General features: G+C 34.6%; 1 protein-coding gene across 1 annotated transcript; it reads left to right on the top strand.

The window, feature by feature from the left end:
* Window positions 1–2060: 2060 nt before the first annotated feature.
* Window positions 2061–5045, top strand: LOC7464412 (alcohol dehydrogenase class-3-like). The gene is made up of 9 exons (XM_052446713.1): window positions 2061–2225; window positions 2342–2478; window positions 2571–2617; window positions 2713–3038; window positions 3271–3353; window positions 3457–3532; window positions 4189–4346; window positions 4433–4594; window positions 4689–5045. Exons 1-9 carry the CDS (start codon window positions 2192–2194, stop codon window positions 4803–4805), a joined length of 1140 nt encoding a protein of 379 aa, XP_052302673.1. The 5' UTR covers window positions 2061–2191; the 3' UTR covers window positions 4806–5045.
* Window positions 5046–14496: the final 9451 nt, after the last annotated feature.

The following is a 14496-nucleotide window of genomic DNA, read 5'->3' as shown; positions in this document are numbered from 1 at the left end:
AAAAAGAAAAAAGATTAATATGTGAATTACACGCCTAGTAGTGTAGTGATTGCAGAAGTCCAAAAGCAGTCACATACCTAAAACCCAACTGAGATGTAAGGCAGGCCCACCACAAACCCAAGTCATTTTCGATGGAGAGAGCACAGAGGAGTTGTCACCTTCGTTCTGCTTTGAAGGGCCTAGTAGTTGTTGTTTAGAATTTGCATTTCTCCTCTGATCACTAAAGTTCAAACTTCAGAGAGTTGAATATTCTAAAACGAAAAATCTGTGCTAACATCTTGTCATTATCGGCAGGACACAGGCAGGCAGGCTAGATAGGAGTTGTTTTGCATTTTTAATTTCACTTTGGTACACTTTCGTGCAGCGTTTCGTTTTGCATTTGAGCCATCACCACCTCGAAAGTCAATAGTCAAAAGTCAGTCCAGGGTGGCCTAACAACAGTTCAATAATTGTATTTATCCTTTGGTGTTTTTTTTAATAAAAATTTAATTTTTTATATATTTTTGAATTTTTTTAATATGTTAATATTAAAAATTATTTTTAAAAAGTACTAAAAATATTATTTTAATATATTTTCGAGTGAAAAGTATTTTGAAAACCAATCACTACTACATTCTCAAATACCTCGTTAATCATTCATTTTCAAACCTCAAATGTTTTCTTTAGTATTCTATTAATTATATTATTTAAGGTACAATATTATCTTTTTCTTTTATATTTAATTGTTTCACACATGTATTTCATTACATTTATAATTTTCTTTGTTCGTAGAACATGGCGATAAACCCAAATTTAAGAGCCTATAAAACCTAATATTTTTCTCGGCTCATCGAAGTGAATGACCCATTTCCTTTGGGCATATCTACATTTCCTCTAGTGTGATAGCTTCACTCTCCATAACAGCTTGAGACGGTCGACCTCAAAAACATAATAAAACCCTCGTTTTATAGCCAAATATATATCGTCATGGCTAAGTATGAATTCCTCTATAATTTCACCTTACCCTCCTAGAAAATTTTTTAAATATGAGTTCCTCCATAGTTTACCTCTATATATTTAGAAAATTGTTTTTCAAACATGGGACATACCATTACACACTCATCGTACTAAGTATATTAACCGGGGTTTTCACCCCGCTTCTCAAAAAATATTTTTTGACAAACTCGTCGTATTGACCATATTTACAAGCCTTTGCGTATAAATATCACAACGATTTAGGGGGGCTATTGATAAATTCAAATTTAAGGGTCTAAACCCCCCATAAAACTCAATCTCATTTGGGCTCAGTCAAGGGAAGGACCAACCTCTTTTGAGCACAACTACATTTTGGATCATACTCTCTCTACATACATTAGGTGTATAAAAGTCTTCAAAGGATCCATCATATTTCTATCAATATTAATGCATATATTAGGGATTTTTCTCTCATTAATATACATATGTGAGGGATATTTTTTCTTATTAATACATATATCAGTGATATTTCTCATCAACATCAATATATATGTCATGAATATTTTTTCTCTTTAATATTATCAGGAAAATATTACACTTTAGTCATTCATCTGCATAAAAATACTTATGACTATAAATAGACCATAAATTCTTTAAACAAAAAGTTTGGAATTTTCATTCTCTACTACATATTTATTTTCATATTGTCTCTGTAATATTATTGTATTTTCTCTTAAAAAATCACTGATTTAATCATTGAAGAGTACCTTAATTCACTACAAATTATCTTTTACAAGTATTAAATATCTTGACTAGATGACAAATCAAATTACTAAAATCAAGAATTTAACTAATTATCTAAAATATAAACCTTATCCCAAACTAGTAGGAGGTTTGAAGACGTCAGCTGGATATTAATTGATCACATTCCTTCTCCATCGCAATTTATTAAATTATATTAACACATAAAAACTGTGCTATATATTGTGAATGGGTACGTACGTACGTCGTTTTGGTTTAATATATATTATAATTATAAGTATAACTATAGTAATTAGAAAAAAATAGAAGAATTTAACTTTACAATATTTAGTTACAAGCATTTTATTTTATTTTATTTTTTTAAAATCCCAGTTACTTATCTTATATAAATCCCAGTCCTCTTTGAAGTTCCCACCATTTGCAATCTTCAATTCTTTCTCTCGTTGGTTTCTTCTGTTGACTTCACTCTCCATCCATGGCTACTCAGGGACAGCCCATCACTTGCAAAGGTACTCTCTTTCTTTCTTTCTTTCTTTCTATATATATATATATATGCATGCATTTGTGATTTCGCTATAATAACAACTACCTTGTAATCTATGATTTTGGATTTGGAATTGCGAAGCTGCGGTTGCTTGGGAGGCGAACACGCCGTTGGTAATAGAGGATGTGCAGGTGGCTCCACCACAGGCCGGTGAGGTTCGAATCAGGATTCTCTTCACTGCTCTTTGCCACACTGATGCTTACACTTGGAGTGGAAAGGTATTTCCCTTTCCTTTTCTTTTCAAAGTTTAGGGGTTTTTCCTGATCTAATAATAATTACTATTTAATTTGTTTGTTATTTGATGTTGTAGGATCCTGAAGGTCTCTTCCCATGTATTCTTGGTCACGAGGCTGCTGGGTATGGATGATATCATACATGACACGAATCATCATGATGATCCCGCATGTTTCAACTCTTTGTGTGTTGTCGTTTAATGAATTTTTTGGACACAGGATTGTCGAAAGCGTTGGTGAAGGCGTGACAGAGGTTCAACCAGGTGATCATGTTATCCCTTGCTACCAGGCGGAATGCCGAGAATGCAAGTTTTGCAAATCAGGGAAGACAAACCTTTGTGGAAAAGTTCGTGCAGCCACTGGTGTTGGAGTCATGATGAATGATCGTAAAACCCGATTCTCAATTAAAGGAAAACCCATCTACCATTTCATGGGAACCTCAACATTCAGCCAGTACACAGTTGTGCATGATGTTAGCGTTGCTAAGATCGACCCAGCAGCCCCTTTGGAGAAAGTTTGCCTCCTTGGCTGCGGTGTTCCTACTGGTAAGTATATCTGGTTTTTTCTCATCTTTTTTAAGCACTACACTGAGCTCCAGGAAGATTCTTTTGTTGCGTTTGAAGTTCCTGTTTGCATCTCAACATTAATTCTGATTTATGCGATCCCTCCTGTCGAAGTCTGCTGGTAGTTTTTGGTGTATGTTTGGGTTTTTTGGATGATGTCATGCATTCATCTTGATGTATGCAAGTGTAAGTTACACACATCTCTTGTCTCTAGGTCTTGGAGCAGTTTGGAACACTGCAAAAGTAGAAGCAGGGTCCATTGTTGCTATTTTTGGACTTGGGACGATTGGACTTGCAGTAAGTTGTTGTCTTGCTTGGTCCCCCCTCACTCTTGGAAAAATAGATCCATTAATATTTCTGTGTCATCCCTGTAAAATAACGGTATTAATTTTATGGATAGGTCGCGGAGGGTGCAAAAGCAGCTGGAGCTTCACGGATAATTGGCATAGATATTGACAGAAAAAAGTTTGATAGAGGTACAGTTTCATTCTTCCTTCCATTTAGCATGCTTCAGTGGTCAGCAATAAATTTACCTTCTTTTTTCCGGTGTGACAACCATTGTTCTGTCCTCAAATTGGCCCGGTCCGGGTTGGTTTTTGGCATTAAAGACTAAAAAACCAGAAACAACACAATTCGAGCATCTCCCATCTGAATAGCCAAAGTTGCTTCAACATGGGTGTTGTATCTCACAAACCCAAAACCTGTGTGCACATCTTCAATAATTCCAGCACCTAGCAGATGGAGATGCCGATGTAGATCAACATAAGTAACGTGCAAATCATTTGTTAATGAGAAACACCAATCAGATGAGGGAGTCCTAGAGCATTTTATACCCTGTTTATTTTTTTTGACTATTCAAATTTGGTTGAACCGTCTAGTTCGATCGGTTTCAGCTCTCTGAAACCTAAACCAAACCAGATCAAGTGATTTTCTTGGTTTTTAAATTGATTTCTTTGGTTTTTAAATTCAGTAACTACCTTTTGATGTGGAATGTGGGAGTGTCCATTTTCCAGCGCTGACTTTCTAAACACATTATTTGCGAACCGTGGAGGAAGGACGCTTTAAATGAATATCCATCATGCTTGGATGCCCTGTCTTACTTAATTATCTTTTGTAAACTGCAATGCAACAGCAAAGGATTTCGGAGTTACTGAATTTGTGAATCCAAAGGAGCATGATGAACCAATTCAACAGCGTCTCATTGATCTCACTGATGGTGGTGTTGACTATAGCTTCGAGTGTATCGGAAATGTTTCTGTGATGAGGGCTGCTTTGGAGTGCTGTCACAAGGTAAGTAATGCATATTGAATTGGTGGTCGAAACCATGTATTTATCCAGAGATCACTTGTGATGACATGCCTGAGATTCTTACTTAGGGCTGGGGAACCTCCGTAATTGTGGGTGTTGCAGCATCTGGCCAGGAGATAAGCACTCGTCCTTTCCAGTTGGTGACTGGCCGTGTTTGGAAAGGAACAGCTTTTGGTGGTTTCAAGAGCCGTTCGCAGGTGCCTCTGCTTGTAGAAAAGTACATGAAAAAGGTTCGAGCATATTATGATGCATCTTTCTCAGTGCATTTAAAACTTGAGCTAAACAGGAAGCTGAGCTATTCTTTCCACTCTACTTGTCTTACAGGAAATTAAGATCGATGAGTACATCACCCATAAACTGACTCTTGGGGAGATGAATGAGGCATTTGATCTGCTGCACGAAGGCAGCTGCCTCCGGTGCGTGCTTGATATGCAACTCTAAGGCTAAATCCCCAGCCCGCCTGCCATATTTTATAGGGAACACAATGTTTTGTAACTTTCTTTCTTCTTTTCGGTTGGAATATATGGAGAAGAAGAAGAAGAAAAACACCCTTATCAGGTGTAAGGATGATTTTATATAGGGAATAAGATTTGAGTGCATGATGTACTCATAAGTTGTTGCAAGGTTGATGGAATTTTGAGGTTTTGCATGAATGAGTGATCAGGATATGTTTGTGTTGAATGAATAACTGTGTTACTTATTTGCGCTGCCATGATGACGATAGCCGGAGCCGGAGCCGGAGCATGTGTGTGTTAATCCGACCTTTTAGACGTTAAAATTTTATTCTGGAGGCTAAGATATCAGCAACCAGAAACTGTTGGTGTGTCAGTGAGGTCAGGTTAAGAGAGAATATTGTGCAAATATGGAATTGAGTTAATAATGCTGATTCGTGACAATTTGTAGGTCGATGATTATGGATGAGTAAAAAGAAGAGCCCAAGGTGTGAAATTAAACGACAACCTGAATGCTTTTTCTCTACCTTCTTACCACCTCATGGTTTTCTTTAGAATAGAACTGGTTCTCTGACCTGCACACGTTACAAAAAAATAAAAAAAATCAAGAGACTGCAAGTGTGTTTTTAAAATACAAGATAAAACCATAATTCAAGTCATTAACCTCTTATATCATGTACACCCCTGAATATAGTACTAAATTGTTAGAAGAAAAAAAAATTATAAGGACAAAATGAATACGTAAAACCAAGAGGGGTCAATATTCAAATAACAAAAGGTTAGGGGTTTATGTATTGATAAGAAGGGGTGAGGGTAAAGATGCAATTTGTTACAAGAAGATAACACCATAAATATCATTCTATTTTCTCTCTTGCAGTGACTTGCAAGAGAGAAAGAGGGGTTAGGGTTGTTTGATCTTTTCTTCTCATTTCTTGATGAAATCTACACCAAAATGTTAACCTAGAGTGATTAAAAAGAGTCACTAAGTTATAAAAGAGAGATATTTGGATGGTTTAGAGAGTTTAAAGAGAGGTTGGAGAGAAGACATTGATGGCAAAAACTCCGACGGCTATGACTCCACCTTCCACCGTTGGATCAAAACAATATTTGGATATGTTGTTCTTCTCCATGTCTTGTACATTCTCACTGGAGGGATCTTCTATATCCATCTCCGTTTGAGACATATCGCGGGAGGAAAACTTCTGGGAAAAATAAACTTCTGGATAGTCTCAATCACCGACCGTTTTCTCCTTTGTTCATCATTGGACCGGACTATAATTTGGATATGTTATTTTTCCAGATGCTATCTAGATTCTAAACGGTGGAGATCATAAAAAAAAAACACTCCAAACAAAAGTTGTGCTTCTTGCACAGTAGGTTGTCAGTTCGGTTAAACCTAAGTTTCTGGAAATTTCACCATTGGATGAAGTTGATATTTGGATATATTATACTTATAATAATGAATTACAACTTGACCGTATAGATTTTCTGGAATATTATTCTTTTTTTATTTATAGTTGTTTGAAACGGCTGCCAAAATTAGTTTTGTGTTAACCGAACCAACCCTAAAATTAAAAGGAAATGGAGCATTAGAGAGACTTAATTTTTGGAAGATTTTGGGGCTGCTGTGACAGCCCTGAAAGTCTATGTTTAGGGGGGGTGCTAAATACCTCTCCAAAAGGGGAGGGCTAGAGTGACAACCTTAAGTGTAGAGTTGTTAGGGATCAAAAGTGTCTCCAAAAAACTAAAGGAAGGTTGCAATGACAACCCTACTAATGGGTGTTAAAGGGCTGATTTGGACAGCCCTAAGAATAAAAAAATAATGGGAAATTAGAGTCTCATATAAAGTGATTAAGGTGAGGTAAGTTTGGGTTAAGAAATTAGCTTAGAAAAGTCTACATGGTTCGGGTTAACGGGTGGCTATATGAACATGACATAATGATCTAATTTAGATATGGAAAATTTATATGAAATCATATAATGATGCTTGTTAGTTGATAAGAAAACATTGAAAAAGGAATGAATGATATTAAATGATGGTCTCGTGTGGAGCAAGAGAGGCATCGACTACGGGACCCTAAGCTAGCAGAACAGGACCATTGAGAGGAATAGATAGGTGATTACTACCTCACCTTTTTATATTTTGAAGAGTTTAATATATTCTGAAATTTTATTTGTTTATGATGTATATTGATTTACGATAGTAAAAGATGAGAAATTTAAGAGTGGAAACATAATTAAACATGACAGTTTGTGTCATGAGTGTTGCCGGAAAAAAAATAATTGTATAAGGTTATTGTGCTTGTTATCCTAATTTCTAAGGACAACTTGGATTGATATAAAAGTTGGTCATATGAGTGGGGGGCAAGTACACAATAGCCAGCCACATGAGTAGGGGTATTCTTGTCATAGCCGGCCACAAGGGGTAGGGGCAAATTAAAGTCATAACCGGTCACAAGTGTGGGGGCAACTTAGTATGTAGCCGGCCACAGGAGTGGGGGCAGTTATAATCCTTAGTCAGTCACAAGTGTGGGGCAAAAATAGTTTCTAAACCTTCTTCTTGGTGAGATGGTGGGTGTTGGAGAAATGTTATTGGATCTTACATAAAATATTGGAATTTTGTAACTTGGTATTTTACTTATGAATGATGGGCTTTGACTAGAGATTTATATTTATTTTCATGACAAGTAATTGTTCTCTATATTCTGTAACTAATTATTTATATGTGTAATGTATTTCACAGGTTCTTCTCATGGTTATCCTAGTTAGAGGACTCCTTTTTAAATCCAGTAATTAGACTTAGGATTTCTAATGTTTTCCAAGACTTTGTAAAAATTGTTGGAATCGCCGATATATGTTTTATTGGATTTGGTTGTAAACCGATGTTTTAAGTTATTATACAATTTTTTTTAAAAAAACTCAATTCTGTATATGCACACGTTTATGTTATTTTCTTTTATCAATCCATTTATATGATAGACCAATATTTAAGAAAAGTCTTTGTGCTTATTATGTGTGAATGTCATATATGGAAGGATTGAATGGTGTGTGTGATGGTATAATGGAATGTTTGGCCCACTGATAAGTGAGGTGTTACAGTTGGTCTTTTGGATGTTGATTAACTAAATAAATTGGTCTTACGCAATTTGGATCTATATAACTCCAGTTATGGGCCACCAACCAAGACCAAGTCATGATAGACCCTATAGGGCAGTAGGTTTGATTCATTTACGAGTAATTTTGAGAGTCTTAGGGGAAGATCTGGGTTCTCCTCCCTTCATGGGACTTGTAGCCCTGTGTCTTAGCTTTCCCACGAGACCAACCTCGCTTGAAACGGAGTTCTAGAACTCCATATATAGTCAAAACTCACTCCAAGTGGGCTCTTTTGGCCACCCGCGACCAAGTACACGCATGATTATGCTCTGGCATAACTCCCTAAGGCCCAGAGAGGGATGAAGTTGATACTCAACCTCTGCCTCTCGGATGGCTTTGATTGAGGAGAGGCTGGAATGCGACCTCTACTGGCAGATTTGAAAAGTCACTAAAGCGACTATCTAGACACCTAAAGGTGAAAATTGGGTTCTTTCCCTTTGGGGAAACATGTGAGATTACATCTTAGCTTCCAAAATAAATGAGCCATGTTTGAAATAAAAATTTGTAATGATAACTATGATCGGACAAAGAATGATGATATTAATGGGTGAAATGAGAAAAATGTAAAATATATATAAAAAAAAATAATTGAAAAAAAAACCTATATTGGCTGTTAATATGGCTGTTATGAAACCTATCCTTGAATGAGGATAATTTATGAGATATGCTTGTGAATTCAGAAGGGATCACAAGCATGGTGTAGTAGTAGCAGCAGGGGAGCACGAATAGAGCTTCTACTGCATGTGGGTGATCCGTATCTGTTCTTTCTAGATAAATTCCATGATTTAATATGTTATTGAGGTGAAATGTGAATAAGCGAATGCTGGATATTATATGAAAGAATGAAAGTTTGCGTAATGATATTATTATTTCGGATAGCATCCTGAATATATATGTGTTCAAGGTGAATGATCTTTCGTGTGAATTGTTAAGTGATGGAAGTAGCTGACATATAGAATATGAGAAGTGTGATATGTGGCATGGACTAGCATACATTTAGTGTATGTTATGATTCCAGGTAAGGGGATCATCATACATCGATGCTTATGAAGCATGAATTAATATACATTTAGTGTATGTTAGGATCCCGGGTAGTGGGATCACTATGCATCGACTAGCATACATTTAGTGTATGTTAGGATCCTGGGTAAGGAGATCGTCATGCATCGACGTCCACGGGGTGATGATGATACCAGTGATATTAGTATCGGCAATGTGTTAAGCAAAAATAGTTGTGGTTGATTTCATGGAATCTTGAATGGAAGTTAAAAATGGAAGATGAAACAGTTTTAGTAGTTGAATGAGAAAAGGTTCCAATAGAAAAAAAAGGGAAGAAGTGAATAGAATTAAGGTTGTCAATTCTGTTATGTTTCGCCCGGAATGGCCGAAACATTCCATACCAATTCAAAAAACGAAAAAAAATGGAACAATTTGCATCTCATTTTAAATCTCGGTCCGTTCCGGATTTTTTGGCTAAAGTTTGTCCAGAACGTTCCGGTTTCATTCAACATGTTCCGTTCCGCTCTTGAAAAGTCATTGAATCAAATTGAATCTTGTTCAATTTAATTAATTAAACCATCCAAGTATAAAAAGCTCTTTTTCATTACTATTTTCAATAATAATGATATTAATAATAATATTGAAAATTATTATTACTATTTTCATTAACAATGATATTAATTTTTTAAAATTAGAATTATCACTAATATATATGGTTTATATTCATGTTGTTTTTTTTTATGTTTATACTTTGTAGGAATTTGAGCAAAACAAGGGATGCTTTAGATTCCATTAGCCTTGATAACATTGACCTAACTTTATATTTAAAATATTTGTGTTAAAACATTTTACTTTCATAATATTTTGATATTTTATTTAAGTTGAATTACTTTAAGTTAAAAATCTATTTAATCTTGACTATTTAGAAATATTTTAAATTTTGAAATTATATTTGTTTGACATTGTGTTTGTATTGCATAATTTATAATTAATTTATCTTGAATTTGAATTATGTTTGTTGAATATATATATATATATATATATATATATATATATATATATATATATATGAACAGTACAACCCTGAAACGGCACGCCGAAACACTCCGAAACTGAAACATTCCATTCTAATTGAAAAAACGAAACACCTACCGAAACAGAATTGACAACCTTGAATAGAATATGAATACATGTTTACCTTATTAAATTATTGGATATTTGTGTTACTATACTTATTATGATATTCATGTTTTAATAAGATGAATTTTGTTTCAGGACCATCGCATGCACAACAGGAGTAGTTCCTAACTTTTGTTCACTTTTTGTTATCTAGTTCTAGGGAGTATATCCTTGTATTTTGTAATATTGAAACATTTATATAACTTGATTTGTATAATTAATATTTAAACTAGAATAGATGAACTTAACTCTAAAATTCCTCTATAATGATATTTGTTGTTCAATGTATGTTATAAATATTGTAGTTGTGATGATGATGATGTTCGTGCGATTGAGACCCAGGATGATTGGGTCATGATTGAGTTATAAGATGTTGGATATTAGAAGTGTAAACAGGTTATATGTCGATAACTTGGAACCTCCCGGTATAGAGGAGACTCTGCCGAAATTTCGGTAGAAATTTCGATAGACTTTTATATGAAAACTTATAAAAACAAATTATCATGTTTTCCATTTGATATGTGATTAGTGTTTTATCCCGGATAAAGGGATGTTACATGTCAAATAAGTTGATCTTATATAACGACATCAGTTGCATCAAACCAAGAAAAAAAAAGTGATTATAATAAAAAAAATACATTTGTTAAAAAAATCAACGAAGGTACATTTTAATTCAATTAAGAGTGTCACAAAGAAATTCAAAAATAAAAGGGGAAGAAATGACCCAAGTGAACCTGAACGCGCTTATTGACATGCAACTCATGCATGAGGTCGTGATAGTTTTCAAGAAACTAGGAAAAAGATAGAACGTAAAGTATTGAAAAATAAAATTAAAAAAAACTTAGTTAAAAAAAGAAACGAGGTCAATATCATCCGGGTTAACCTTTCAAACCCGTTACCTCGGTCATGAGTTCAATGTAACTCAATTGGAGAAAATCACGACCTTCAATTCTCAACTAATCCAATATTAGAGGATAAAATTTTAAAAAAAAAATTGACAAAAGCATCCCCCCTAAAAAAAATACTTAGTAACATACAAGAATGAAGACCAAATGTCGAGAAAAAAATAAGGGGGGAAATAATATTAATTGATTTAAGGGTGAATTTTTTTTTTAAATCAAACATTTTATAAAAGAAATCAAAACAAAAAACCAAAATCAAAAGAAAAATAATCAAATTTGAAACTAAAACAAAATAATAGGAAAACTAACATATCAATGTTAGAGAATGAAATTAAAAAAAAATTCAATTAGACAACCCCCCCCCCCAAAAAAAAAAGAATGTGGATTAAATACCAAACAAAAAAATAAAGGGGTCATTGATTCAAGGGTGAAATTAAAAATATTAAAACAATTTACAAAAGAAATCAAAATAAAAACCCAAAATCAAAAGAAAACGGATCAAATCTGAAACCAAAACAAAATGGCAAATAACATTTCAGTCAAGGGTTAAATCGAAATCAAATTTGAAGTTTACAAAAGAAATCAAGACAAAAATCATACAAAAAATTAAAAAGATGATTGAATTAGATATCCTAAAACAATAATAATAAAAAAAATTTCTTGGCCAACACATTTTTCGTGGCAAAGAAAGAAAAAGAAAGAAAGAAAAAAAAAAGAAAATGTTGTCGAAACCAAATTGCCGCAAAGAACACTACACAAGCCACTTCATCTAGACGGGACACCTTGAGCTTTTGACATCACCGTGATTGCAAAATTCTCATCCCTTAAAGTTGTTGCACACACCGCTTTAATTAATTGTGCAAAGAGGTCCCAAGCTACGCACTCACCAATAACTTTTCTGTAAAAAAAATAATTAATTTTTATATAATATGGAATTGCTCTTGTCTAAACCTTATAATATTTTATATAAAAAAAGAACATAATAAAAAGACAAATAAATCCTTTAACCCAAGTTTAGAATTTTATGATTATAAGGGTAACCAAATAAATTTATTATGTTTTTATTCCTAAAATATTAATCTCTTTTAAAAATGCGAAATTACCACTGTATTTATCACAAAATCACGACATTGAATGACGAATAATCTATTAAATTCAAGTTTTAAATTTTTTATTTTGTGATAAATACAGTGAAAACACCACACGGTGTATCAAATACTTTTTAACGCTTCCCACCGCTCAGAGAAGTATGAAAAACTAATGTTGATTCATATCATTTTAGGGCAGCTCGAAACCTTTTGTCTAATCTCACAGATAAGTGGGGTTTGCACGTTTAGAGGAGTATATGTTCATGTAGATTTTTAGGGTGGGAAGTTAATTTATGGCTGATTGATTCCGATACCGAAAATGACAATTAAAATCAGATTCTCCTCTTCGCTTCCTCTGTCAAGGCTCTTAGCTGCACATAATGCGCAGATTTTGGTGATCGTGGCTTGGGTGAGTATCACAATGGGGACTCTTTGCACAAGTTGAAGCTTTTGAGGATCGCAGCAGAAGAAGAGATGGCAGGAATGGACATGACAAGCCATGGTGGGCTTGCTTATGTGTATACTGATCACGAAGAAAAAATAAAAAAGCAGCAGCTAGGTGTTGCCTGAGGAAGATGGGGCCGAGCAGCGGGAGCTGGAAAGTCACTGATCATGCATTGGTTTGACGGGGCTACTTGTGTCTCTGGGCAGATGAACAATATTAGGTTGTTAAAACTTGAAAGCCTGACTAGCGTTCCAATTCCGCCGTACAATGGTTCAAGTAGCTGTTGCAATCGGTAGGCGCCACCGTGCCATGTCTTCAGGGGATTGCTATTTTATACTTGCTGTGGGAAAAATCCCAAGCGACTTCAATGATGAGAAAAGTGACCGTTCTCGAGATCCTTTGGTACAACCATCTTGTTGATGCCTTGTGCTGATCGAGTGAGGAGTGGATCTTGATGGTGTTCAATCACCAGAAATTATCAAATATATCAGTGATGATTTCCAGGGACTTCCACAATTTCAAACATGAGATATCCTGGAAAATAAATGATTCTAAACAATGAAATTCAGATTTTAGATTGCAATGCACTCATCTTCTAAAAGGAATTCATCATCCATCCAAATTTCTTGAGTTATTTCATTGGTTTCTAGTCTAAACCGTACAAGGCCGAGAAAATGCCACAGGCAAACAAATTAAGACAAATGCTGTTCCTGAAACTAAATCAAGCAACCGAAGAAGATACCTTTATCATCATAAAGGATTTTCTTTTTTTTCTTTTTGCCTTGTGTGTCATGTTCATCATAATATGCACATGCTAATCCACCATGGCTTGTCAAATCCATTCATGCCATCTCCTCGTCCCACTAAGATCCTCAGAAGCTTGAATTTGTGCAGAATCTAGAACAATGCCCGCGTTGTCAAGCTCACCCATACTGTGATCACCAAAATCTGAGCCATGTGTGCCGCCAAGAGCCTTCCACCTTGCTCTCATCAGCAGTTCATATGGCCTCCCTGGTTTCCCACTGTAAATTTCGTTGACATATGTTTCCTTTGCAAACAATGCAGTGAAGATGATACCCCATGCCCCGCACCCTCTATAAAGTTGTGCTCCATCTATGATCATCGATCATATTAGAATTTCTCAGCCAACTTGTCAAGGCCAATTAGGATCCAAGCTACAGCAAATCCGCAAACCATGGCTGCCCATGTTACTGCAACCGAGCAACCACTGAAAACATCAGTGACATTCTCTAGTGTCCAGCAAGCATGTGTTTACCAAAGAGAGTGGTTACTGCTGGATTGGTTATATATGATATTTATTTTGTTTACGGAAATATATTTAATTTATTAATAAAAACTTAATTATTTTTAACATTTATTAAATATTTTACTAATGAATCTAGAGTAAAGAAAAATTATTGGGAGAAAAATGCTCCGCAAAGAAAATTATTGGATATAACACGAACTATATCACCATGTGAAGGTGTTTAAGTAATCAATAGAGAATTAATTACCCTAGGTGAATTGAAAAAACATTCTATCTGTTCTCATTGAATGTAAATCACTATGCAAGATGATTTGAAAAGAGTTTTAAAAGCAATTGATATTTTACCATTTATAAAGTTTTCAGGTTTTTCAATAAATAAAATATTATACGTTTTAATTTCTATTTAGTACACAAAACTACTAAGTTATAGAATACCTAAAAAACACAAAAGAAAAAACTAACACTTAATGGCATAACAATCTCTCTCTTTTAAAAGGGTTTAGAAGATTTCTTACTAGTAGTTCGTGTAAATTATCTTTAGAGACCGAACACTTAAATGACTTGTGGTTTACGATAGCCCAATCTTAAACTACTAAGTTATAGAATGCCTAAAAAACACAAAAGAAAAAACTAACACTTAATGGCAT

The sequence above is a fragment of the Populus trichocarpa genome, chromosome 14 (genome assembly GCF_000002775.5).
Source record: "Populus trichocarpa isolate Nisqually-1 chromosome 14, P.trichocarpa_v4.1, whole genome shotgun sequence".
Lineage (NCBI taxonomy): Eukaryota > Viridiplantae > Streptophyta > Magnoliopsida > Malpighiales > Salicaceae > Populus > Populus trichocarpa.
This window is presented reverse-complemented; position numbering and strand designations above follow the sequence as displayed.